Source organism: Eubalaena glacialis, chromosome 3 (assembly GCF_028564815.1).
Source record: "Eubalaena glacialis isolate mEubGla1 chromosome 3, mEubGla1.1.hap2.+ XY, whole genome shotgun sequence".
Taxonomy (NCBI): Eukaryota; Metazoa; Chordata; class Mammalia; order Artiodactyla; family Balaenidae; genus Eubalaena; species Eubalaena glacialis.
Genome location: NC_083718.1, coordinates 149,041,302 through 149,063,990, shown reverse-complemented (window position 1 = coordinate 149,063,990; position 22,689 = coordinate 149,041,302). Strand labels below are relative to the sequence as shown.

General features: G+C 54.6%; 1 protein-coding gene across 1 annotated transcript; it reads right to left on the bottom strand.

The window, feature by feature from the left end:
* Positions 1-726: 726 nt before the first annotated feature.
* TTC22 (tetratricopeptide repeat domain 22) lies at positions 727-21,860 on the bottom strand. Its single transcript, XM_061186539.1, has 7 exons — positions 21,216-21,860; positions 7,730-7,785; positions 7,411-7,526; positions 6,663-6,781; positions 5,256-5,417; positions 2,187-2,339; positions 727-1,643 (listed from the first exon to the last, which is right to left on the bottom strand). Exons 1-7 carry the CDS (start codon positions 21,780-21,782, stop codon positions 1,098-1,100), a joined length of 1,719 nt encoding a protein of 572 aa, XP_061042522.1. The 5' UTR covers positions 21,783-21,860; the 3' UTR covers positions 727-1,097.
* Positions 21,861-22,689: the final 829 nt, after the last annotated feature.

Here is a 22,689-nt window from a genome sequence, read left to right as displayed (position 1 = left end):
CTGCACTTTTCGGTCTGTTCTCCATCTGTCACTGGGGACATGAGAAGCGATGCAGGGGTGCTGGCCTATCCTTGGTACAGTCTGAGCATCAGGAAAATGAACAAAGCAGTGAGTATAACTCTTTATTTAAAAAAAGGGGAAAAGTGCAAAATAAATCACAAACCATTAAGGGGGTCTTGCCATTGCAGTTACGTACAACCAGCATTCTTGCAGTCTGGAAAGAACTTGATCTGGAATTTTAGGTTAAATTAGCTCTTTTAAGTAAGTAGGACCACAAGAATCCAGCTTGGCCGTTCTAAGATTTGCTGGCAATCAGAGCCTAAGTCTTTGACAATAAAATTCCACATCTAAGATTCTATGACTATGATTCCAAGAGTGTAAAATTCCAAGATTTTCTTCACTCTTTTGTAGAAGGTTTGAGATTGGGGGCAGTTGGCACTTCCTTGGGTGGGGCCCCTACTTTCCCCCAAGAACAGAGAAGTCAAGCAAAGGTACTACTGATGGGCTTTATTTCAGGGAGTTTGAGGGCCTTTAAGACCAAGCTGGCCAAGGATGAGGGCTGCTGGAAGGCTGCTAGAGAGGCAGGAAAGAGCCCTGAGCAGCCAGATGTAGACTACCGCCCTTCGCTTACTTGCTCCTTGGCAGCTGTGCCCTCTTCTCTAGCCACGGCTTCTCTGGAGGCAGGACCTGAGACCTACTCCAGTCAACTTAAGTAAAGGGGGCTTTATTATAAGGATAGAGCGTGGCTCACGGAATCCAAAGACAGGCTCTTGGGTACTAGAAAGCCACCAAAATGGAGGCAATTATCTTCTGTATCTCTTGGGAGGCTCCATATTATTTTTTCTGCATATTTATACAATTTGGTCCTTCAGTTGACAGTTTCCCAGCGGCCCCTCGCGTCTGCCCCAGCTGAATCAGGCCCTTTTGCCTCCGTGGGCACGTCAAACCGTCCTAGGGTCCCAACGTTTCCATTCCAATTCCCGAAAGAGAATCTGACGGGCTCCCCAAACCGGCCGGCTTACAACAGTGAAAAGTCGGTGTGCAGCGCCCCGACCAGGTCCAATCACTTGTGGGCGGGGCCTCAACGGGGCGGGGCCTCAGGGAGCTCCGAGGGAGAACGCGCGGCGGCCCCGTCTTGGGCCCGTGCCCTCGCCCTCGCGCGCCATGGTCTCGAAGAGCAGACGCACCAGTGCCGGCCGTCCCTGCACCACTAAGGCCCGGGCCAGCCCCAGCACCTCGCCCGTGTGGCCGCGCCACACGCGCTGCAGCTCCTGGCGCAGGCGCGCCGCCGGGTACTTGTCCTGGGCGCAGCGCAGCCACGCGTCCACCTCGCTGCCCAGCTCGCCGTCGCTGAGCTGCGCCTGGCTCCACTGCGCCAGCAGCGCCTCGAGCAGGCAGCCGAAGGCCTCGGTGTGGCTGGAGCCCGCGTCGTCCAGCTCCACGGCGCGCTTGAAGCAGGCCGCCGCGTTGGCCTCCTCGCCTTTGATGCGCAGGCACTTGCCGCGCAACAGCTGCAGCTCGGGCAGCGTGGCGCCCAGCTCCGACTCGCCGGCCTTGGCCAGGAAGACCAGCGCCTGGTTCAGCGCCGCCTCGTCCACCGCCAGCAGCTCCTGCACAGCGTCCACGCCCATGTAGTAGTAGACCTGGGGTGGGGGCTTCGGGGTGAGCCTTTCTCCCCTGCCGTCGCTGCTCCCCGTTCATTCCATTCCCACACTTGCTGTGTTAAAAATTACACGCATTCATTCCCACCCTCCCTCCCTAGACAATTATTCATCGCAAATTTTGGTGCCCCTCTCCTGGCAAAGGAGACAGTACTCTGATTCCAGTTCCAGCCCCAGCGCTCTCGGCCATATAACCTTGAGCGGGGCAATCTCTGGGCCTCAGTGTTCTCATACATAAGATATTGTAACCTCTGGTAGTCATTCCGTGCGCACGGAAGGCACAGAAGGATACAGAATAATGGCCCACACTTTCTGAGTGCTTAGAAAGAACTGGGCCCTGTTCTGAACGCTGTAGGTGCATCATCTCCTATAATCCTCACCAATGCAGTAGGAGGCAGGTACTGTTATCAGGGCTGGGGATGCCCCGCATTCCTCCCTGTGTCCTCAGTGCCCAGGCCTGGCCTGGCAGAGAGTTAATAGGTTTTTAGTCAGCTATTGGCTACCCTAGCCAAGAGGCTACCTTACCTGGCCGATGTCCAGGTAGGTCTTGAGGCCTGGGCACACCTTGACCACTTCCTCGAGGTCGGACTTGGCGCAGGCCAGGTGGTTCCTGTCAGGCATGCCCCCGAGCCCCATCTTGCTTCGCTCCAGGTCATGCAGGTAGGCTCTGACGTGGATCTGCCCACAGAGAGTCAGCTCAGGGGAGATGCTCCAAGCAAGGACCCGTGCCCTCTTTTCTATCCTAAATAAAGTTTTTTTTCTTAACAGCAACTCAGGGAGGTTCTGTGGTGCAGTGGAAAGCCCCTGTGACTGGAACTCGGGAGTCCGAGGTCCTAGTCCTCTGCCAACTTGGGCTAGCCACTCCTCTTTCGGGGCCTTAGTACACTGACCCCTCTCTGTACAATGAAGGGCGTTGGATGAAGTAAGAGCCATTCATTCATTCACTCATTCATTCAACAAATAAGTATTGAGTGCCCACCATATGCCAGGCCCTGTGCTAGGTACTGGGGTACAGTGGTGATAAGACAGAGGAGGTCCTTGCCCTGGCAGAACGTTCTAGTAGGGGAGATGATCATAAACAAGTACATGGTACCACTTCAAGTGGTGACAAGTGCTATGAAAAATAAACAGGGTGATGGGATAGAGGTGACTAGGGGAGGGGGTTATTTGAGATGGGATGGCAGCACCGATTTTGTGAGAGACTGTGTAAGCAAGTACTGTGTAAGCAAGTAGTGTGGGAAGAATGGCAGGTGGCCCCAGCTTACAAGCATCAAATTACAAATGATTCCAGACCCTTGCTTTCATCACCACTTCCTCCCTTTTTCCCCACATCTATTTGGAGCATTTAGAAAATCTAGAGGTTCAGGAGGGGTAGGGAAGGGGTGGAGAAGGAGGAAGTAAGAAAAAGGGGGTCATTGTCGTTGAAGGTATTAATGCTTTATAGCCATTGGCGGGATCTGGTTCTGAGACAGCTTCATGAGGTGGGGGTGGGGTGGGAGTGGGAAGCTCTGGCTTTCAAGCCAGTTGAACTTGGCTGAATTCCAGCCCCTCCCCCTCTTTATTAGCTTGACCTCTGTGAGCCTCATTTTCCACATCTGAAAAATCAGTACACTAAGATCTTCCTTGGAGAGTTACCATGACAATGGAGAGAATATGTTCTAGCCAGGACCTAGCACATGGTAGGTGCTCAGTTCATTCATTCATTCCTTCAACAAATATTCATCAAGAGCCTGCTACCTTCCGGGCACTGAGGATATATAGTAGAGAGCAAAATGACAAAATTCCCTGCCCTCGTGGAGCATGTATTTCAACTGGGGGGAGAGACAATAAACATGATAAATCAGCAAATAGTATGTTAGGGAGTGATAAGTGCTAAAAAAGAAAAACAAACCAAGACAGGAGGACACAAAGTGTTGGTGAGAAGCTGACATTTTCAAGAAGATAGCTGCTAGCAGCTGCCTTTTCTTCAAGCCCTCCAGGAAGTGAGGGAGGAAGCCAACTGGATATTTTGGAGAAGAGCATTCTAGGCAGAGGCCCTGAGGCAAGATCGTGCCTCAGGAACTGCAAGGACCCCAGGGTGGCTGGGAGGGAGGGAGCTGAGCCGGGGTGGGTCAAGGTCATGGGCCAGGTAGGGCCTTAGGGTCACAGCAGGGACTGAGGCTTTTACACAGATGAGTTCCTGTCCCTTCTGTTCCTTCCTCCTCACTGTCCCCTGCCTCCATCCTGGTGCCAGTCTGGTCATCTGAGTAGTAAGTGTGATCTTTGGAGCTACAGGGAGACAGCGAGCATACGCTACAGGCCAACCTGTGATGGAGTGAGGAGAGTGAGGTTTGGATTCCCACTAATGGAATGCAGGACCCCGGGAAGGTCACTGCCTCTCTGTTGCCTCATTAGTAAAATGACACACGTTTGGCCTCTCACAGGATCGTGCGAGAATTCAATCAGGCCATGAATATGAAAGTGCTGGGTGAAATGCAGAGTGTTATAGAAAGGTGTTATTATTTACTATCAATCATGAGTAATATCACTACTATTGATAATGACCACATCAACTGCCATGAAGGAACTGACTGTCTAGTACCTGCTGGCAAAATGATTATGTCATACAGACCAAGACCAAGGGAGCAGATTCGCCATCATGTCCCATGAAAGGTAGTGGAGAAGGCTGTCCAGCCTGGAGCAAAGTGAACTCAGAGCTCCAGCTCTTTGCCCCCAAGCAGATGGGTTCTGTAGGGGCTCCAAAGGGCAGATCTGGGACCAGTAGGGGGAAGCCAGAGGCAGGCAGCTCTCAGTGAAATGAGTAATCTGCAGAGCTCAGTGACCATAGTGGACTGCCTCAAGCGACAGTGAGCCAGTTAAAAATATACCTAATAATACTGCTCAGCCACTTATGAACTCTTACTATGTGGTCAGTACTGAGTTTTACACAAGAGTCTAATTTAATTCTCATAACAACTCTGTGAGGCAGGTACAATCACCTCCAGTCTATAGAAGAAGAAACTGGGGCTCGGACTTTGGGCAAGAGTATTCTGTCTACAGTCCCGTAGCGTGTAAGCGGTGCTGTGGGATTTGAACCAAGGCCAGCAGTGTTGAGAGCCAGAGCTCTGATCTATGACATCAGACTTCCTCCAGTATACCCTCTGCCTTTCACAAGCACCTCCCATGCTCCAGGCACCTGCTTTAGATGTTACTTCACTTAGTCTTCTGACAACCTTTTAAGATAGATGTTATTATCCGTATCTTCCAGATTTGGGAATGGAGGTTTGGAGGGGTAAGTGGCTTGCCCCAAGTCCCACAGTGATGAGTGGCGAGGCCAGAATTCCACCCAGGTCAGTATGACTGCCTAAGGTTCTAATCAAAGAGGAGGCTGGTAGGTTGTTGGCCAGGTCATTGCAGAAGGGATGAGCAGTGGGTGGGAAGCTCCTTCATTCTCTCACTCAACAATCTTAGAGAACACAAACTGTGAGCCTTGATGACACCTAAGCTCCCTTCCACCATGAAGGCTCCCTGACCTCTGGGCTCTGGCCACAGGGTCTTGGCTCTTGTACTCTGATTCTAGATGGCAGGATGGGGTGAAGCTGCGGGTAGACTCACCTTGGCCCTTGTGCAATACGCCTGCCAGTTGAGCTCCGGATCTCGTAGGATGTCCAGGGCTATGTTGCAGGTACCAATGGCCATATCCTGCTTTCCAAGGAAGTGGAAGATTTTGGCCAGGTGATTCAGGATGGAGGGTTGGTCCTTGGCAATCTCAATGGCCTGGGTAAGGGAGGAGGTAAGAACAAACCATTTGCCTGGCTGTTTGCCAGAACTGGAACCCCTTCTCTCAGTAGAGCCATATCACCCCAAAGATCTTATTCCTCATATCCACCACATCGTGGGACCCAACACTTTGGGCACAGCTCACTGGCACTCAACTCCTGAGAGCCTGACTTGCTGCCATGCTCTCTGCCATGTTCACGGGACATGTCCAGTGAATCCCTCCAGACCCCAGGCAAACCCCTCTTCCTCAGACACGTCGCTGTGTGCTCCCCCATTTTCCTGGGGCAGGTAGGGGGAGGGGCCAGAATCAGCCTCTACCTCCCCCAGACTCACACGGTGTTTCTAGCTGGGCACAGCACTTCCCCTGCCACCACCCCAATATTGTTACTGACAGCTGCCTGCCTTGTGTTTGTTGCTGCCCCTGAGACGGTGAACTCCTACACGGCAGGGGCCCCATCTGTCCACCTCAGTGCCCGGCACAGAGTAGGTTCCCAAGGAGGGGCAAAGGCAGTGCGTTAAATTGGTCACAACTCTCGGAACACACGTGAACCAGTGTTTATGCTTTGCTCTCACTAAGATCTCTCACCAAGAAATTGCTCATTACTGACCAGCAAATGCTAGGGACGTGCCCCGGGCAGAGCGTCGTGCTGACCGCAAGGGGAACGAAAATCACAGGGTCCCTGGCCTCCAGGAAGGTCTTCAAAAACTGAGCTAAGTGTGGAAAACTGCCACAGAAACGAGGTGCCAAGAATAAGGCTTGAACAGCACTTTACAGTTTACAGTGAACAGTTTCATCCACTACCTCCTTTCAGTCTCTCAATATCCTAGATGGTGGACAGATCACATAATTAACAGATAAGGAGGTTCAGAGATGGAAGTGACTTGTTTTAGGGTCACAGGGCCTATGGGCAGAGCTGGCATCCAGACTCCAGCTAACCTCGTCTTCTTTCCACTTTGCCCCGGGGGTGTGAAGGGGAAAGGCCTGAGGGTATATGTGGGAAATCGTGACTAGCTTAGAAGACAGGCCTGGAGAAATGGAGAGGGTCTGACTCATAGGCCAAGAGGACAAAGGAGCACTTTGGCTTTGTTTGGGATGGAGAGAAAGGTCTGGAGTAAGGGTACTTCCTGAGTAAGGCAGGGAGGTGGGGATGACACCCAGAGAAGCAGCGGGTTCTGGGAGAGGAGGCTGAGGTGTCAGGCTCAATCCGGGTTCGGAGAGCTTCTGTGGCCGGGGACACATACCTTGCCAAAGCAGTCCAGGGGGTCGGTCCCTGAAAACCCGCAGTCATGGACGCCCATGGGGGTGATGGAGAAGGTGTCCTTCCTCTCCAGCAGCATCCCGAGGTAGCACCAGGCCAGAGCTGGGGGTGAGGCCAGGAGAGGGGTCTCAGGCAGCAGCCGGGTGGAGAGAGGGAGGGGAGCCACGAGGAGGCAGGGGGCCAGTGCCACCCCAGGTGTCAGCCCCCAGGAAGACAAAGGGAGGGGAAGTGGCATGAAATCACTGTGGGCCACCCAGGGACCGAGAGAAACAAGGGTGGGGAGAGGGACGTGTGAGTGGAGGGATGAACAGTTTCAGTGCTTGTTCTGTGTTTACTGTGTCACGCAGGACACCCCGCTCTCTGACTCCAGCTCTCCCCAGCTCTGGAGTTCTGATCCCTGTGGAAAAATGACTCGACTCCCCTACAGAACAGCCTTCCCTGCCCCCACCACAAAATGGGGATAAGAGGCTGCAATGGCGAGAACTCTGTCTCTTACACTTTCGGTCACAGACAGGCCTGGACACGTGCACCTGGAGTGATCTGCAGGCGCCCGTTCACCTGTGCGAGGTGTGCGAGCTCCCTGAGGTGAACAAGGGAGTGGATGAGACAGAGGGTGAGGGACAGCGAAACAGTGCTAGAGGTGGGGACAGTGACAAGACCGGCAGGGCTGGTGGGGGGTGCAGGGTGGACGGGGCAGAGGCTCCTCTCCCACCCGTGCCCACGGGTCCTGCCTTGGTGGTGGGGCTCCGAGGACTGGAGGACTTGCCGGAGCAGGGCCAGCGTGCGGTTGAAGGCCGGCAACCTCTTCTGCTCCTCGCTGCCCAGCTCCAGGAAGATGCCATCTAACCTGTGGCAGAGAAGGGGACGCGGTTGGTCAGCACCCTCCCAGCCGTCCCCAGGGTGCTGCGAGTCCTCCCCAGGCCAGTGGGCAGGGAGGGGAACTCGGGGAGCCCTTGCCACGCAGATGGGCTCAGCCATTTCTCCCCTGGCTTCCAGGCCCCACCTCTCCCCGTCCCTCCCCACCATCCCATCCCCAACCCGTAGCCTGACCTGATGAAGAGCGTTGCCATGGTGAAGTACCAGCCCCTTTTTTCCTCCTTCGGGATCTAGGGAAGCAGAGAATGGCTTGTGCTGCTGCTGTTGAAGCATTTGGGACATTGTTCATAGACTCCCATGCTTTCCCTGAACCCTGAGAAGCAGCAAGTACACTCTTGGTCGTAATTCTGGCTCTGCCACTGGCTGGCTGGGTGACCTTGGGCGAGTCACTTCACTTCTGTGACCACAGAGGATTTGACAAGATGACTTGTGTGAATGCCCCGAGCAAGGCATCCATCACAGAGCAGGCAGGCGTGGCATCCATTTCCTTCCCTCCCGTCTTGCCTTCCAGGCTAAGCTCCCCTCCCCTTGGCTCCCCCGACCTGTGCCCTGGATCCACCCTTACCGCAGGGCCCACACTCCACCAGTCACCGATTCTCTCTCCCCCGCTTCTCCCCTTTGGCGCCATCCCTCAGCTTCCACCTTCCTGAGAAAGCCCCTTTGGGCATGTGAGTGAGTTCAGCTGAAGCCCAGGACCCCACCCTGAACTGTTTTCCCACTGTTTTTCTTGCCAACTTTGCTGTGCATTTAGACTGACTTGGGCACCAGATAAAATATTTATGACGTTATTTATGGGAGTAGCTGCTCCTGCCTTGGGAAGGAATTTTAATGAAAACCAATAGAACCCCCAGTGCATATCAGCAGCTCTGCCTCAGGCTCCAGCCCCTCCCTCCACATTCATCTCCTGTGGTTGATCTCCAGGCTCCATTCTGCACTCACCACCCGCCATCCGCAGGGGCCTTCTCAGCTCAGGGCCCCTATTATCCCTCCACCCCACCCTCAGCAGCTAGGATGAAGCATTCAGTCCAGCCAGCATTTCTATGGTGTGAGGTATCTATGGTGTGAGGCCCAACTATGATATGTTGGGTGCTATGGAGCTGTGGCACTGAATGGGACCTGCACCCTAGCCCAAATGGGCTCACAACCCAGTTGGGGAGACCATAAATAATGGGGTTTGAAGGAGCGCCTGCCATGTGCCAGGATCCTGACACTCATCATCTCAATCTCACAACAACCTATGAGGTAGGCGTCATCCCCATTTTACAGAGGCACATATTGAAGTTCAGAGAGGCAAAATGACTTGCCCAAGGACACACAGCATGCAAGTGTCAGAGCTGGGATTTGAACCCCATTTGTTAGTCTCCAAAGCCCTTGCTCCCCTCATTACACTGGCTTACCAATAACTATAATATGAAGCAGGGTTTGATCAAGGCTGAGAGGGGGATGCAGACAAATGCAGCAGGATGAAGAGGCCACTTCCAGCCAGAAGACTCTGAGAAGGTCTCATAGAGGATGGGCTGTAAGGTGGGCCTTGAATAGCAGTGGTATTTGAGAGGGTGAGGTGGGGGACAAGGGCATTCCAGACGGGGGGCTCAGCACGGACACGAGTGGGCAGCTGGGGAGCATGGGGCACGGTGAGTATGACTGGGGTGTGGCGGGAGCTATCGTTGCCAAGTTAGGCTGTGGCTGCTCTGGGGTGGCCTTGGATGGTTCGGAGGAAGAGAGGAAGGGGGACCTGTGAGTAGATCTCAGTGAGCAGTGTGATTGCCTGTAGGGGAGTGTCTTGAACCCTGACCCAAGCCAGGTCTGGCAGGAAAGCCAGACCAAAGACAAAATTAGAGCAAAAGGAACACCAGGGGCTATGGGAAGAGGTTTCCTACATGATCCAGGGGGACCCCCAAGACTTCTAGAGGAGGACGTGCTGGAGCAGGGTTCTCAGGGACAAGTAGGAACCAACCAGGTGGATACGGTGAGAGAAGGCATCAGATGGAGGGCACATCATGTGCAAAACCTCAGAGATGAGCGAGCAGGTGTGTCGGGGGCTGCATGCAGCCCGGAGCGGCTAGAACCCCAGTTGTAAGGGGCGAGGGGATGAGCCAGCAGGGGAACATCAGGAGGGGCCCCTGAGTGTCAGGCTCAGGACGTGGAAGTCATCTGCAAGGCAATGGGGAGGCACAGAAGGGGTTAGAGGTGGGGAGTGCCAGGATCTGGTGTGTTTTTGCATCCATATCACCTTGAAGAGTTATCCTGTTACTTAGGTTGGAATACGTGTATGGGGGCTTGGCTGGGAACAGGGCTGTCTGGAGGGGAGAGCGGCGGGACCCAAGGATTAAAGGGCATCCTTGAGAGCTCAATGGAGAACACTGGCCAAAGCAAAAAGCTGGATGGGCTGCCAGATGACCTTACCTGCTGCACCTGCACGGGACCTGGGACATGGGAAGGGGACTCAGATTCATGGGGCACCTACTGTGGGCCAAGCTGGCCCAGGACCTTGACATAATGTCAGCACCTGTCTGTGTGAAGGACCAAAGGCACGTGTGCCTCAGTCTCCCTGGTTGCCTGTGGCTGTGATCTCATGACCTCTGTCCCCATGCCTGCTTTGAGGTTGGCCAGACTGAGTCATGGTGCAGAGACACAGAACTTGCTCCCCCTTTCAGGCTCCTGACAAGGAGATGTGACCACAAGTGACAGCAGGTATCCTAGACTAGGGGAGGGCTGCAGTGCAGAGAGCAGAGGCTCGGGTGGCCAACAGGTCTGGCCACAAGAGGGGGGTGACCCTGGGTGGATGTGTTACCCCTCAGAGGCTGTGTCCTTATCTGCAAAGGGGCATTGTGAGGCAGTGACCAGCCTGGAGACCGTGCCCATAAATCTCCATAAACGTTTGCCCCCTTTCTCCTGGTTTGGGTTAGAAACGTGCAGGGTTAGGTGTGTCTAGGAGGCTGCTTTGCCCTATTTCAGTTCTAGGTGGGGCATCGAGGTCTCAGGCTCTGGAGTCCGGGGCTATCCTGCCTCACCCCACTCTCCACCTCTCCACCCCCCACGGTGCTCCTAGGGCCTCACATGCCCTGTGAGGTCCACAGGTCCCCAGTGTTGAAGAGCAGTGTGTTGTCCTCAGGGCTCTCCCTGGTTCATAGCCACTTTCTTGTTTGGTATTCAAGATGCAAGAAATTAAGTTATGTGTCCAAATCACACAGTTAGTTCATGACAGAGTTGGGACATAAACTCATGCCTTCCTAGTCCTAGCCCGAAGCCTTGTCCACAGCACTCAGTTATCTTGATCAATCAATCCCCTTATTATGTCTCTGAGAACAGAGGCCACAGAGGTGAAGCAGCTTGCTCAGGGTCACACACTGGTTAGTATCAGGACTTAAAACCCAGTGGTTTCACCACCATTCTGATAGTCTTGAGTAAGTCAAGCCTGGTTATGGTTTGCACTAAGTAAGCAATACTACCATCTGGTGGCAGAGTGCCTGAATTGCAGGGGCAACTCCTAAAGGTTAACTCTCCTCCTTCCCTTCTACTTGAAGACTAAAACTGATTTTCAGAGAAGTAGCTAGCTGAGTGACATCTCTATGGCAAATCCCAAATGTAGCCCCTCCTCAGATCCCACTTAAGAGTAACATTTGCAGGAGGGCTTATGGGTTTGCAAATCAGGAATGGAGTTAATGGTATAAACAGACCTAGTTTGAAGCCTCACTGTGCTTGGGTTCCAATCCTCCATCCCTGTGATGGAGCTAGTAGAGAGAGACCATTCATTTTGCTGTGCAATTCTGGTCCTAAAATGGGCTGTCTCTTTAAAAATCCTTCTAGTTGTAACTGAAGCAGCAGCTGAAGCTGTTACCAGGGGCAACCTGGCAAGCCACGGTATGTTAAATTAAATTAAACAGGCCTCTGACTGCCCCCTCCCCTCCTCTCTCCTGGAGAATGAAGTTGCTGTGAAACCTCTTATGGCTGCAAGGAATTCACTTCCAGAGTTGATGGCTCCCAGAGGCAATATATTTGGAGGCAGCCTGGGAGGGGCTGACAGGACCTCTGCCAGGAGAGGAATATTGACTGAGGGCCTCCCCGTGTGGGCTTTGGCAGGACACCCCACCTTTTCTCTTGTTCATCCTCATCAGGACCCCATGAGCTGGGGGTTCTGGGGTCTATGAGGGGGCACTGGCCAGAGCGTGAGCCCGCCGAGGCTTCAAGCTGGCAAGGCCCAGGCACCAGCACTGCCCTTAAGTAGCTGGTTAGATCCTGGTACTAGCTGAGGGTCAGAGTGAGGCACAGACTTCAGGCAAGGGGTTCTCAGGGCATCTCCCAGCTCCTCCAAGGCCCTCACCGGCATTTCCCTCATTATGGAGATGGAGAAACCGAGGCTCAAAGAGGCAGAGACGTGCCTACTTCACCTGATATTTCAGGCCAGGTCTCTGACTTCAAGTGCATGTTACTCCCACAACACCTCACTGCAAGTGTTTGTACAGTGCTTACCATTTACAAAGTGCACTCACACCGATACCACATGATCCTCAGAAAGCCCTTCGTGGAATGTAGAGTGGGTTATCATCACCACCCTAGCACAGATGGGAACACTGAGGTGAGAAGACATCCTCAAAGACACACAGCCAGTGTGAAAGCCTGGACTGAAACCCGGAAATGCTGCTTTTTTAGCTATACTAATAATAGTGCATTTTATTGAGCACTTACTATGCACCAGGCACATAATTTACATGTGTTAACTCCGGGGTTACCTAGGAGGTAGGGACTACGATTATCCCAGTTTTACAGAAGAGGCACCTATGGCCCAGAGTGGCATAGCTAGAAGGTAGCAGAGCTGGGAACCCAGCAGCTTAGCCCCAGAGTTCCTGCACCTGACTACCCCAGACGAGTGGTCCTCGAAGTGGGGTCCCCCGACCAGCAGCATCAGCAGCACCTGGGAATTTGATGGAACCACTGCACTAGAGTCTAGCACTGCAGAGAGCCAGGTGAAAATGGCAGGCCAGTGCATCTCTTTTTAAATGAGCAAAAGGATCAGCAGCTGTGATCCTCTGGGAGCCTGAAGATCCAGGCTGCTACAGCTGGGTGGGTAATTGACAAAGGTGGTTGATCTGGCAGTACCTGCAGAGAATATCAGGATTAGGATTAGACATTACAGAGCAGGTTTGTGTTAACTTGGCAGATGTAAGAATGGGTCTCAGCTGGCTACTCCATTTACTTCAAAAGGTGGTCCCCACAGAAGGAAATGTTGCAGGGCTTAGCTATTTTAGAGGATTTCAATAGAAGATCTCAATATGCTAATGGTTTAGGAATCTATATGTGTCTGCATAGGCTATACAGAGACCTTATTGGTTCTTAAGGAAAATGTTTTCCTTGCAGTTTGAACTCTGCCCCTGTGGACGTTGTATTCTGTGTTTCAGAGTCAGTTCCTGAGAGCTGACTGATTCTCTTTCAGGGGAGGGGGGATGAGAAGGAGGAAAGAGAATGAACATTTCTCAACCATCAACTGTCCACTGGGCACTTTCGTGCATCGTGGCACTGGATCCACCCACACAGCAGCCCGAGAAGGTGTACTGCATCCTCCTCCTTTTACAGGCGAGGAAACAGAGGCTAAGAGAAAAGCCGCCCGGCCAGCCCCACAGCCCAGGGGGAAGTGCCAGGATTCAAGTTCAGATCTGCCTCCCTCCAGTGCCCCTGTTCTTTCCACCTCATCAGGCTGACCCTGTCTGTGAAGGCTGATGCTGCAGAAATAAAAGTCACCAGGTGGCAGGCCTCAGGACTATGCTCTTCCTGCTCAACTGGAATGTCCTCTGTGATGACACAGAGCAGCCTCGGGCTCTGCACGCGGAGACCCAGCCCCAGCCCACCTGGCTGGCCTGGCACCCCTGGGGGTCTGCCCCAGAGAGGCTGGGCAGGGGTTTCTCCTCATCCAGCTCCTGCCTCGGTGGGGGTGGGGAGTAAACAGAGGGTTGAGATTGGAGTCCCACCCCTGCCTCTACCTCCCCCAGGGTTCCGTGGAAGTCCGCTGGCCCAGCCTGGGCCTCAGCTTCCGCATCTATAAGCAGGGATGATCCACTGGGTTTGCCTGTGTCATAGGCACATGGGTGGGAGTGATCAGTGCGACTGCGCAGAGGGGATTGGGGGGATGGGTGCTGTGCCATGGAGGTGAGTCACCTATTCAGCCCTGGCTGGGTTCCCTGCATGGTCTTTGTGGATTTTAAGAGTGGAACAGATCGACTGCAGCTCCCCATTGTCACCCCCTTTCTGGTCCTAGATCTGTCATGCAGACGCAGACTCTGTGAGCCAGCTTTGCTTTGCACTGGTTCCACAGACTCGCAGGACTGAGTAGAGCCACTTCTCTATTCCATGGTCCCTAGAGAAAATGGACCCTGTCCAGTCCTGGGTACAAATCCAGCTCTGGCACCGGGTAGGTCTGAAGAAGTCCTGCATTTTCTCAGCCCCTCCCATGGGTCCGGGCTGTGCGCACCCTTAATACACTCTATCTTTCCTCCTGTAATGAAGGCAGTTGGGTCAGATGATGCTACAGGCAACTTTGGCTCTGGGGTCCTGTATCAATAAGGAGGGGAGACCCAGTTCCCAAAATTGCCAGGTGTGGAGGGAAAGAAGCCACCAGCAAATTCAGAAGGTGCTGTTATGCAAATGTGAGCAGCACCGAGGCCATCAGAAGGCTGGGGCTAGAGTATCAGGAAAGCTGTCCCTCAGCTTGGGCTTTATGTCGCAGAGAACTGAGTTCAGTTCCAGCCAGCCACTCATGGCTGTGTGCCCTTGAGCAAGTTGCTACAGCTCTCTGAGCCTCAGTTTGCTCATCTGTAGAATGGGGTTAATAACAGTTCTGATTCCCCAGCATTTCTAGGAGGAGCAAGTGAGATAATCTGTGAAAAGCACACAAGTGCACAGTCCCTGGCTCATCGTCCAGCATCATCCAAATCAAACCACTCAGATTTGTGGAGTTGTGTGTGTGTGTGTTTGCAAGCACCATGGGAGGAGAAACCCTGCCCATGATCTCAAAAGTTGGAGATCAACTCTAAAGTCCTCAAAACACCGTGCCTGACATTCCCCAAGCTGTGGTTTCCTACCTCCCTCTGTGTGTTTATGTGTTTTCTTCTGCCAGGAGGTTCATTCCTTCCCCCACTTCTCTACTATCAAAGTCCTTCTTGTCCCTGAAATCACCCTGGCCACCACATTAGTCCAGTGACAGAGGAGGAAATGACCACCATCCGCAGAGGACTTGCCCACTGTCCCACAGCCAGTCGGGGCAGGGCTGAGGCAGGAACCCAAATCCTGACCCCTGGCTCCGAGTGGGGTCTTCCCCAATGTCATTGTTCTTTTCCCAAAGTTGGTTCTGGGCTGGGCTGGGCTGAGGGCGAGCTCAGGAAGGGGCAGGAGGAAGCGGGAGGAAGCAGAAGGAGGGCGGGGGCTCACTTAGGAGTCCTGGCAGCCCCATCAGGGGATGAGGATGAGAAGGACGCGTCCATCAAAGCTCGCTGGGGCTGGGCCTTCCCTCCGTGACCCCAGTTCCTCCTCCCACACCCCTGCCAGGCTGGTACCACTGTCCGCATTTCACAGAGGGAGACATGGACCCTCAGAGAGGTTACACAGCCAGCCCAGGTCACCCAGGGCGTCCCTGCAGCCTGCAGATTCCCACACCAACGCTCCTACCTCGGTCCCAGCAGCGCATCTGCCTGCACCGTGCACCCGAGTTGTCAGGGTCTGGTGCTGGGGGACGAAGGGGAGAGGGAGAAAGGGAGGCTGAGGGAGAGAGGGGGGCATGTGGGAGGCAGAGAGCTGTTGGGAGGGCAGCTCCTTGAGGAATTCCCAGGTCCTGGGGTTGGCCTCCCCGCTGGCACAGGTGTGTGTGTGTGTGTGTGTGTGTGTGTGTGTGTGTGTGTGTGTGTGTGTGTGTGTGTGTGTGTGTGTGTGTGTCGGTCCTTCCTGCCAGGCGACTGTGTGGAATGCCTGCACCTTTGTCTGTGAGGCTGGCTGCTGGGCCTACCAGCACTGGGTCCATCCCCACCCGCCCCAGCAGGCCAGGTGAAACCTGGATGGCCCGTGTGCACCCGGTCACCTGGGGCGAGTTCCCTCCCTGAGCCTGTTCTGTCCTCTGTGCAACAGGAAATCACAATACCAGTGGCAGTGTGTCTGTGAGGTTTGAATAAAAATCAAATGTGCTAATGAACGTAACATTCTGAGCTCCGTGCCTGGCGTACAGGCTGGATCAATGGCAACCGCTGTGGTGGTGTTTCCTGTTACCACCCTGAGCCTGCTCTGGGCCAGGAGCAGGGGTGAAGGATCTGCATGTGTGTGTACCTGTGCCTGTGTGTGCCAGGTACGTGTGTGTGTGTGAAGCCACACAATATTCCAGGAAAAGGGGAAAACACTCAAATGATTGAGTTAGCTTGGGACAGAGATATTACTTTTTTAGAGAAATATAAGTTCGAGTTACTTTATTTTAGAAAAATAATGGGGATTTTAAGACTAAAAAACCAAATTAAATTTAGCAACAGTCACAAACCCCTCTTGGGTGTCCAACCCCGTTCCAGACACGGGGTGGTAGGTAGAGATAGAGGGTCGCCCAAGACAGAGGGCTCACCCTCTAGGGGGCAAGACAGAAACTACTGCTATAGAGCAAAGCTGAGGGCTGTGGAGACCAGAGGGTGGGCAAGGTGAGGGGCTGGGCCCCAACATGATCTACACTCTGCCTGGAGCCCTTCACGGTCTCTCGCCTAATCCTCACAGCAACCCTGTGAGGTGATGTTAGAATCCCACCTTGCAGATGAGGAAACTGAGGCTCAGAGAGATGTGAAGTGACTTGTCCGTAGCCACCTGGTGATGGAGGCAGAATTTTAACCGAGTGTGTCCAACTGCAAAGTGTTTGCTCCTAATACCCACTCAGCCTGGAGACTCCACCAAGAATCCATCTGTGAGCGTGTGTGGAGAGGTGACGGGGGTGGGGAGGAATGACGGATAAAGCAACCTGCCTCATCATATTTTTGCAACTTGAGGACGAGGAAAGGGAGGGAACGAAGGGCTGAGAGGGAAGGCACAGACACTCATCCACTCGGACACAGACACTCTGCTTATTTTTGGATTATGGGCTGAATTACTAACTTTTGTAATGTTTTCTCTTGTAATTTTAGTTAGCAGAGGAGCAGCCGTGATTGGTTCTTTGGCTGCTCTTCATTCTTTGAGCTCCGGGGGCTCCTCCCTGCCTGGGACAGTCCCAGCCCCCTCAGGATGGAAAATCTCCTGGAGCTGCAGCACCGGGTGGGTCAGACTCCTGGCCGCCCGCCCCCAGCTGTGCTCCTGTGGGTGGCGACCCTCTCAACACGAGGTCCCTCAGCGGCTGCTCCACTCTCCCCATTCCTCCTTCTCTGACCCCATGCTGACTTCACCTCTGCCCTCATCCTTCCTATCCCCCCACCACCCCCGATACACAGCAACCCTCTCTCTACTTCTCCACACTTCCACCCTAGATTTCCAGGAGATGGCCGGTGTGGGGGGCTCCCCTCCCCATCCTGCCGGCCATCTGCATCACACTTATTGCACCCCAATTCTCCCACCTCTCCAGAAAGAGCAAAGGCTTTGGAGTCAGAGTGGCATAAACTCAACTGCCACTTACTAGCTCTGTGGTCTTGGGCAGGTTACTTAGCCTTGCTCTGCCTCAGTTCCCACATCTGTAAAATGGGATCAGGGGGTTCTTGTGAGGACTAAGATGAAGTCCACAAGGCACCCGGAGAAGAGCATTCATGAGTATTACTGTGTGAAGGTGGGCATTATATGAAGGAAGGTTTTCAAGGGGGAGGTGACATTTGAGCTGGGTTTTGATGGATGGAGTTTGCTTTCTAGGCAGAGGGAACAGTTCCTGCACAGGCAGCTGTGAAACAGCACAGCATGTCTAGAGAAGTATGAGAAGTTTAGAGTCCCTGGGAAGTAAGGTTCAAGGGAAGTAAGAGGAAATGCGGCTGAGAGGAGGGCAGGAACCAGACCTCAGAGACCACATCAGCAGTTCCTCAGGGCCACCACGTGCTTTTCCCCATGAAGCTTCTGGCTGCCCTCTTTCCAGGTCTCATCCCCTGCTCCAGTTCAGTTGTCACTAAAGCCCCACCGCAGGACCTTTGCACACACCACGCCCCTGCTGGGATTGCCCTCCTCTCATTCCTGCCAGTATACTCTTGCCTCTTCCAGAAGCCTCCCTCAGTCACTTGTGCTGAAAGGAAGTGTGTCCTCTCTGAAGTTCAGTTACTGTCACTCTATCCCCAGGACCTGGACTTGCCAGGTCCCTGCTGACTCCAACACGGGTCCTGATGTCCTCGAAGTGCACTTCCCTTATCAGCCTCTGGGGGGGTCCTGTTTTTGGTTGAGAAACTATGGTCTCTGGTGTACAGCACTCAGAGATGATTGTCACCTGGCACAGGCCATGTAATGAATGCCTGTGACCTCAGCCAGTCATAGGCACACCTCTGACACGCCCCTTTGGCCCCCACTCCCAGAGAGGGGGCTCAGGGAAGGCTAGTTACTGAAGGAACTAATGTTTGCTCTTCCCTTTGTCCATGAGCTTCTAAAAGGCAGGAGTTCTTAACGATAGGGCCTGGCACACAGTAGGTGCTCAATAAATGTTAAGATGCTGAGCATGTGTGTCTCAGACATGCCCAGAATTTACCAGTTTATGGGCACTTTTACGCCATGATTTGATTGGATAATCATAGTAAACTGAGGCAGAAATCACTATTGTTTAATGTTTATAAAGCAGACACTGAGGCCAGAGATGAAAAGTGACTTGTACAAAGTCACACAGCAAAATAATAAGCGACCTGGGTGCTTGAACCCAAGCCTCCTGCTCTAACTATACAAAATCATCATTGTCATCCTGATTGCGACTATTTCTTGAGCATCTACTCTGTGCCAGGTACTTTATAAGCATGATCTCTCCTAATTCTCAGATGATGAAATGGGGGAACTCCAAATCCCCACTTTCTCCTGGGACTTGGGGGGAGGTGCTGACCACAGACACTCTGTGCAGACCTGGGGAGCAGCCGCTGGGCCAGGCCCAAGGACTCAGCACAGGCCACCTCCCACCTGAGACAGTCAGCTCCTGCCCTGGAGCTGACAGGGCAGTGCCCTGCTTGACACTCTCTCCTCTGGGCGGTCACTGAAGGGGACGGTGCAGCCCCCACTGTGGCTGGGCAGACCAGCAGCAGGGAGGGAGGAGTCGGCCCCCATTCCTTCCCTACGCCCAAAACTTTGCCTCCCTGCTCACCTCCTCCAGGAAGCCTTCTCCTGAGAGCAGGAAGGGACCTCAGAGACCATCCAGTCCCCCCTCCCTCCCTTTCACAGATGGGGAAACCACCACCCAGACAGGAGAAGGCCCCACCGTGGGTGGTTGCAGCTGAGATGAGAACCCAGGACTCCTGGCTCCCAGCCCAGGGCTTTTCAGGCCCTGCTCTGAGACTGTGACCACACTCAACATACACCAAGCTGGCCACGCCTTCCACTGAGGGCAGCTGGCATTCAGGGCCTTGTGCTCAGGCTCTAAAACAGGAGACCTGGGTTCCTTTCGGCCCCAGGGGATAGCCACAGCTGCACACAGTCTTGGGGGGAGGAGGCTCTCCCAGGTCAGGAGAGGCAAGGGTCGTCTGTGATCTTGCCGTTTCTGTGCCGGCTCTGTTCCTCATTTTACGGATGAGGAATCCTAGGATACAAGCACCATTATTATCCCCATTTCATAGAAAGGGAAGCTCAGTCATGCTACGGACTAGTTGGAGGTGAGAGCATGGGGAATTGGGATTTGGACCTGGACTGTCTGACCCAGAGTCTACCGTCTTAACCTCCACCCGGCCCTGCTCCCCTTAAGTCAAGTCTGTGCCTCCCACCCAGCACTCCCTGAGGTCTTGACTCCACATTTCCTCTTATGGGGGAGCCATAAGCTTTGGTGGAAAAGGCTCCAAGGGGGTGTGCAGAGGCTTTGTGAATGGAGCCATCCTACCCATGTGTGAAGGCTTGTTGTCATTTAACTATCACAAATAGTCATCATTATCAGCTCAACCCTGCCTATGCTGTGCCTTCAAGGAAAAGTCATGGTACCTCTCTGAACTGTGATTTCCTCTTCTGTAACAAGAGGATAATGCCTCTACATCATTTGTCTGTCATCCAATGCAGGCAGCCTTTGGGATGGCCCCCAGTGATCCCCACTGCCTGGTATTCGTGCTCTTGTGTAACCTCCTCTCTCTGCCTGTAGGCTAGACCTAGTGACTTGCTTCTAATGAAGAGAATATAGCAAAAGTGATGGGATGTCCTTGTGGCAAGGACCTGAGGGAGGCCTCTGGCCAACAGCCAGTGAGGAACTGATTCTCCCAATAGCCATGAGTGTGAGCTTGGAAGCAGACCCCCACCCCACCACCCCCAGCTGAGCAAGCCTTCAGATGAGACCACAGCCTAGAGACACCCAGCTAAACCATGCCTGGGTTCTTGAGCACACAAACTCTGAGACAATCAGTGCTTATTGTTTCAAGCTGCTAAGTCTCAGAGGATATTTGTTATACAACAATGGGTAACTAATATACCTAGCATTTGTCTATTTAGCTCTGGGCCCTATGCTACACATACATTCACTCAAGATGCATTTACTGAGTGCCACTGTGTCCAGGCACTGGCCAGGTGTTGGCTTTACAGTGGTAAACCAGACAGATGTCCCCACTCTTGAAGATCTCAAGGTTGAGGTGGGGAGACAGACTTGTAAATGGACAGTGTGAGCGGTGCTGTGGGAGCCCAGGGGAGATGCCTGACCCAGCCTGGAAAAGTCAGTGGAGCGGATGCCTGAGAGCGAGGAGAACCTTCCAGGCAAGGGTAGAGCAAAGGGCACCTCCGAAAGAGGCCGAAAGAGTGGCAAGGTGGGCTGTAAGGAGACCTGGCCCACGGGGAACAAGGGGAAGTAGACGGTGGCAAAAGCCTGGCTGGAAGGGGGAACACGGCAGAGAGCAAGGTCACAGAGGGTCTCCAGTGCCCACCGGAGAGCCTGGGACTTATCTGCCAGGCAGTGGGGAGTCACTGGGGGTTGTAAGCAGCTGACGGATATGGCCAGCAAGATTGAGCAACATGACACTGGCAGCAAGGGTAGAGGAGGAGGCAGAAGGGTCAGGCCAGAGGGCAGGAACCCAGGCAGGGAATGACGGAGGCTGGGCTGGCAGGTGCAGGCAGGAGAGGAGTGGATAGACCCTGGAGATATGAGGAGGCGGAGCGGACAGGATCTGGGGTCTGAGTGGATGGCTATGGTGTGTGAGGGGGAGAGAGGAGGCAAGAATGCTGCCTGTTTCTGGCGGGATGTGGAGCTGTGCCTTATACTTAGGTGGGTGTGGACAGGTGCAGGGACAGGTACTTGCTGGGAGGAGCAAGATGAGAGGGATGAGTTGGTGTGTTGAGTTTGCAGTACTGCCAGCAAAGAAACTTACGGCAAGCTAACCCGCTGGGAAGTGGGTCCACGCCCTAGTCCAGCAGAGAAAAGCTACAAGCCTGGTGTAGGACCCAAGGTGGGCGGGGCACGCTGGAACGGCATTCCGGAAGCCAAAGGGCCAGGGTTAGGTGAGAATCTGGAGGCCAGGGGGCATCCCTGCAGACATTAGGGGCCGCGACCCCAGCCCTCCCAGCCTGGGGAGGGGTCACCCACCTGCTGCGCGTGGCCCAGCGCCTTGTCGTAGAGCTCGATGCCGGCCTCCAGCACCCGCGCCCGCTCCTCTGGGCTGGCGCAGCCCACGTCGAAGCCGTGCGCGTAGCCCTGCTCGGCCAGGCAGCGCGCGGCGCGGAGCGGGGGGTCCCCGGCGGCCCCGCGGTCCCCCGCCAGGCCCATGAGGCCAGCCAGCCGCTCAGCGCACGCCTCCGCCTCTTCCTCCTGCCCCAGCCGCCCGTACACGTGCGCCAGATTGGCCCAGGCGTTGAGGTTGCCCGGGTCCTCGCGGGCCACCTCGAGGAAGCTCTCGCGGGCCTCGTCCAGCTCCTCCAGGTAGAAGGCGAAGGCGCCCAGGAGGTGGCGCACGGCGGGGCGCTGCGTGGCAACCGCCAGCACCAGCTCCTGCCGCAGGCCGTCCCGCTGCAGCTTCAGGTCCCGGGCGTGGAGCGAGGCCGGCGAGCGCGGCTCGAAGTTCAGCTGCATCTCCAGGTGGAAGTGGCCGGGGAGGTAGTCCAGGTCGTCGATGAGGGCGTCCAGCTCCTCGGCCGCGGCCTCCGGCTCCGCCATGGCTGCCCCGCGGCTCCCCTGAGCCTTGCCGTGGATGGGGGCGCCCCTCAAGCGAGTCCCGCGCGGGAGGCAAGGGTCAGCGCGCAGAGGCCTGGGGCGCAGCCACCTCCCATCCCGGGGCGCCGCCCGCCGGTGGGTGGGTCAGAGCGTCGGCTCGGGAGCGCCCTGTGGGTGTTTACGCTTTCGCTGCTCAGCGGCTTTTAAACGCCCGCATTGCGCAACCAGGTGTGCCTGTTAGGTGCAGTGCCAAACGCGGGGCGTGTAACCCCCGGTGCATGGCAAAAGGCGTGCTTTTACTCTCTCTGCTCAGGAGATGAGGAAACTGAAGCTCAGACGAGGGAAAGGACTTGCCCAGGTCACAGAACTGGGTGTGCCCAAGCAGGCCTGGAGCCCAGTTTGCTGAACCCCAAAAAGCCAGGCCCTTCCTCCTTGAGCACTGCTCCACCCTGTGTGAGCTCACTGAACAGGAGAGTCAGGCCCGGCCCTTCCAACCCGGCACCCAAGCCACCCTCACTCCTGCTGCTGTCCCATCCCCGCCACAGTCCCTCAGTGTTCTCCTTCCTCTGAATGGAGCCTGCCCCCTCCTGCAGCTCTTCCTTTGGCCATTATTTATCAGGCTTCCCCACTTGGGATTTCTCTGCCTCCTCTCTGCCCTGCAGTCGGCCCCAGTGGAAAGACGGGGCTCCAGGTGCTGGCTCTAATCCCTAATAATGTGTGACCTTGAATGAGTCGCTGCATCATTTCACACTTTATTCTTTCCTCATCTGTGACATGAGGGTGATATGTCCTCCCCAGAGCTAGAGTAGGTGTGGTGGGTAAACCTGGTAAATGTCACTCTGGATAACTATCAGCTCCCACTCAGTCTGCGTACCACCTGTGGCCCAGTTGTCTTGCTCTTGCCAGCCTT

Coding starts and splice junctions, on each gene's coding strand:
- TTC22 (XM_061186539.1), bottom strand. CDS start 21,782: ATGGCGGAGCCGGAGGCCGCGGCCGAGGAGCTGGACGCCCTCATCGAC. Junction 6,782..7,410: donor CTCGGAGCCCCACCACCAAG/GCAGGACCCGTG, acceptor CCTCACCCCCAG/CTCTGGCCTGGTGCTACCTC. Junction 1,644..2,186: donor CCTACCTGGACATCGGCCAG/GTAAGGTAGCCT, acceptor CCCCCACCCCAG/GTCTACTACTACATGGGCGT.